The sequence below is a fragment of the Apaloderma vittatum genome, unplaced genomic scaffold, assembly GCF_000703405.1.
Source record: "Apaloderma vittatum isolate BGI_N311 unplaced genomic scaffold, ASM70340v1 scaffold22495, whole genome shotgun sequence".
In the NCBI taxonomy this organism is placed as follows: Eukaryota; Metazoa; Chordata; class Aves; order Trogoniformes; family Trogonidae; genus Apaloderma; species Apaloderma vittatum.
In genome coordinates, this window is record NW_009715714.1 from 302 (window position 1) to 4,396 (window position 4,095).

At 42.0% G+C, this 4,095-nt stretch overlaps 1 protein-coding gene across 1 annotated transcript in view; it reads left to right on the top strand.

Annotated features, from left to right (window-relative positions):
* Nucleotides 1–620: 620 nt before the first annotated feature.
* FARSB (phenylalanyl-tRNA synthetase, beta subunit) overlaps nucleotides 621–4,095 on the top strand; it is a gene marked incomplete at its 5' end in the record, with an annotated part of 27,221 nt that continues 23,746 nt past the window's right edge. Inside the window, 6 exons of the mRNA XM_009869274.1 lie at nucleotides 621–676; nucleotides 1,350–1,504; nucleotides 2,052–2,124; nucleotides 2,295–2,410; nucleotides 2,525–2,675; nucleotides 3,474–3,582. Coding sequence (XP_009867576.1) covers nucleotides 621–676; nucleotides 1,350–1,504; nucleotides 2,052–2,124; nucleotides 2,295–2,410; nucleotides 2,525–2,675; nucleotides 3,474–3,582 — 660 coding nt within the window. The remainder of the gene's footprint in view (nucleotides 677–1,349; nucleotides 1,505–2,051; nucleotides 2,125–2,294; nucleotides 2,411–2,524; nucleotides 2,676–3,473; nucleotides 3,583–4,095) is intronic.

Here is a 4,095-nt window from a genome sequence, read left to right on the forward strand (position 1 = left end):
TGTTTAGGGACAGCAGGAAGGAGCTGTATTTAGGGACAGAAGCAGCTGTATTTAGGGACAGAAGCAGCTGTATTTATTTAGGGACAGAAGCAGCTGTATTTAGGGACACAAGCAGCTGTATTTAGGGACACAAGCAGCTGTATTTATTTAGGGACAGAAGCAGCTGTATTTAGGGACATGCAGCCGTTCATCCAGCCCGCACTGGAGTTCCGAAGCTGTTCGGGCACATGGCTGCACATCTCCATTTCCAGAGGAGGGCTGTGTTACTCACACGTCACAGCGTGACAAGCTGGCTCATTAAAAAAGTAGCTGTTGGCAGAAGGTGTCTAATTACCGGCTCCTGTCTTCATTATCTGTTCAGGCCAGAGTTACTCTGGCAAACTCAGCTCAGAAGCCCTCACTGTGACTGCAAGAATAACTTGTCAATAAATGCAACAGGTGCTAAAGAAACTGCTACTCCCATGCAAATATAAGCCAAATTAATTAAATCACTTTTACCCTTTTTTTTTTTCAAAGTAGCCGTTGCTGTCTTGTTGGAAAGCATTCAAAACAAACAGAAAATATTACTTTAAAAGCCTGAGGTCTGTTTATTAACCAAAATTCACCTTCTTTCTTCGCAGCTGATGAAGAATTTAATGACCTTTGCTTCGAGTTTGGTTTGGAGCTTGACGAAGTTGTAAGTGACATTTTTATTTGTTAACTTTTCCAGCAGATGTAGCGCACTGACAGCATTTATATCTGGTTAGAGCGTGTATTGCGTTATTTCCAGCATGTTCCCTGCTAGAGTTGGCCAGTTCCCTTTAGCATGTACCAAGAAAACGTCTGGGCAAGGATCCTGTGCCCCAAGTGTCCTCAAAAAAGCAGCGTGGACAAGACTTGAAGGTCCCCTTGGCCTGTATGATCTTCCAGCAGTACTGCAGCCGGCTTTTCATCCTGAAACATCCTCGTGCACCTCCGCACCTAGTGGTGCTTATCAAAAGACGTCTGAACATCGTATCTTATGCTTTGGTTCAGACTGGATTTGTTACGACAAGTCATTTGCCGATCTATTGCCAAAAATAAGGTCTCGGTTCTCTGCTTGGATCTGCTAGCCTGGAGATTCTTGCTTCTATAATATGTTCTTAAATTCAGATTCTAATAGTGAATTTTTCCTTTAGGATACTGCATTACAATCCCTGAATCTGAAAAATATTTAGATTTTATGTCATTTCTGGTATTTGGTGTATAAATCCAAATTACACCGTTAAACTTCTAATCGGTACATTTTTTCCTGATATATTATCTCAGTATTGTACTCCTGTCAATGTTAAGATATTTCAGGTTAAACCCACGTTTTTGCTTAATTTCAGACATCCGAGAAAGACATTATAAGTAAAGAAAAAGGTCAAGAAAAGGCAAAGGGCGCATCTGAAACTGTTCTCTATAAAATCGACGTTCCTGCCAACCGCTATGATCTCCTCTGCCTGGAAGGGTTGGTCCGAGGGCTGCAGGTCTTTAAAGAAAGGTAACACAGCGCTGGCAGGTTTTCCTGGGGTTTGTTATGTGTTTAAATCCAAGTTCACTTCTGGTCAGGAAACCAAACTTGCCGCGTGCTTGGAGTTTGAGGACAATGTCACGTGTAAATCAGGTTCCTCAGGTGTTCCCTCCGGAGAGGATCTGTTTTCTCTTTTTTAAAAAACTGGAATGCTGCTGGGGTTTCAGGTCTGTTCTGAAAGTTTTTCAACCGCTGTTGCATTTGAGGCTCATCCTCTGCAAAGAACTCCTGCAGAGGAACGTCCTTGTGACCCTCTGTAATAAATACCAAACCAAATAATTTATTTCACTTTTCTGCTGTGATTTCATCTTCTAGTTTCCCTCCCTTCTAGTTCACTTATGGGTTTCCCATCCCATAAAAAAAAAAGTTTGAAGCGGTTAGCTAACTTAAATGCCAAGAAATTTTTCAAAGACAGTTTTCTACGTGTAATCATTGCTACATTTCTAAAATTTCCTGCGTTTGGGGAACTTACTTAACTTTCTTTCAGTTACAGACTTTTTTTCTGGTTTTATTCTAGGATAAATCTCCCTAGATATGAAAAGATAATACCCGCTCAAGGTGAAGGCCAGAGGCTGATTATCACTGAAGAGGTAAAAGTGTTTACTGCACCTTTGTAAATTTATTGGGAGTTTCTGAAAGTGTGATAACTGCTTCAGAGGATTAGAGGATTTTAGGGAAAAAAAATGCAAATTTCATCAGTTTTAGGTCTGTGTACTGTGTGTACTCGATATTGATAACGTGTTGCTGTTGTAAATTGCAGACTGCCCAAGTCCGTCCTCACGCCGTAGCTGCAGTCCTTCGTAATATAACTTTTACCAAGGAACGTTACGATAGTTTCATTGACCTCCAAGAAAAACTACACCAAAATATTTGCAGGTTGGTGCTTCAGTTTAAAGCAGTGTGTGGTACCTACGTGTCTGATTTTATCGTGTGCTAAGACTGCACATCCCTGTTGCTCTAAACTCGTTATTTTGCCTTCTTTCTTCCCAGGAGAAGAGCGTTAGTAGCAATAGGTACCCATGACCTGGACACCATCTCTGGCCCGTTTACTTTTACGGCTAAAGCACCTTCTGAAATTAAATTCAAGCCATTGAACCAGTCCAAGGAGTACACAGCCTCACAGATCATGGATCTGTATAGGGTAAGCGGCGTTTTTCAGACTTGTTGCACTGAAGGCAAGAAGATAAATTGCCAAGGCTTAACATCTCATGTCCTAGTTAAGAGTGGTTCTTGCAAACAAACCACAGGTACCTTCTGTAACCTCCAGCTGGTGCCTGCAGAGCTTCAGGTCGATGCTGGGAGAAGATGCTATTGGGCCTCATTTTACCGTGTTTATGTGGGCCTCTTTAAAAGTCAGTGTTTGAAAATTATACTATTTCCACTGTCGTTAACAGTGTGTAGCCCTGCTGGAGCACACAGACCGGTCAGAGAGAGAAATAAATCCCCAAAGATCTCTGGCTAAAGATGGGTAAATAAGAGAGCTGGGAAACAAGAGGTATCAGAGAAACACAGTAAATGAGGGGTTTGGTGCAGCATATTCCTGTGTCGTTGGAGCAGATGGAAACTTCAAATCAAACGTGTTGGTATTCAGCAGTTTACAGTTAAAGGTGTAGCAGTGCTAATTTTTATCACTTCTGAAGAAAGTTCCCATAAATTAAGGATGTGTGCCCATGGCGTTGGCAGTGGTGAGCAAGGGCATCGTTTGGACAGCGTGTCCTGTGCACATTTGAAAGAATCATTAAAGAGAACAGTTCGAACACACGTGAACAAAACCAAAAATTCAGTTCTCTCGTTTCTGAGAGCAAACCGAAGTACCAAGCCCTCAGCCCAATCCTTCCCTCTTCCCCAGTTCCCGTTAGTCTCTCGGCGAAGGATTGTGGCCCTGTGCAAGCTGGCGGGCGAGCTCGCGTGACGTTTGGGTTGTGCTTTGTTCCTCCAGACCGACAGCCACCTCCGGCACTATTTGCACCTCATTGAAAACAAGCCGCTCTATCCTGTCATTTACGACAGCAACGGTGTTGTCCTGTCCATGCCACCAATCATCAATGGTAAGATCACTTACGACTAGTTCATCCTGTCACAGCTATTTTTCTTCTTTTTTTTTTTAATTATTGCACTTAACAATTTCATGTAGTCTACTTCTTCCAGTTTAAACACAGAGGAGTTTTTAGCTCCCCTCCCTAGGCTGGTAGGATCCTCTTTTCTCATCCTCATCAAGGTCATGTTAAATGCAAACCTCTGCATTTAGCTTCTCGTACCCTTCTAGAGCTTTTCACCGAGGTCTTAAGCCTGGTGTATTTATTAGCAGCATGAATTGGTTCTTGTGGATACTTTTGCTGTCACACAAGTGATTCCAGAAGACTTTAATGGCTTAAAGAGAATAAATTGCTTTAGACTTTTTTGCATTGTTTCTAAACGTGGGTTTCCTCTGAATGGAAGAGAAGCTACGAGTGATTTTTGAGAACCATATTTACTGAAGCCAGTTAACGACATGGCAAGAATTACTCCTTTAACAAAGATAATTCACTGTACCTCTATATTTAGGTCAAGAACCAGTAACT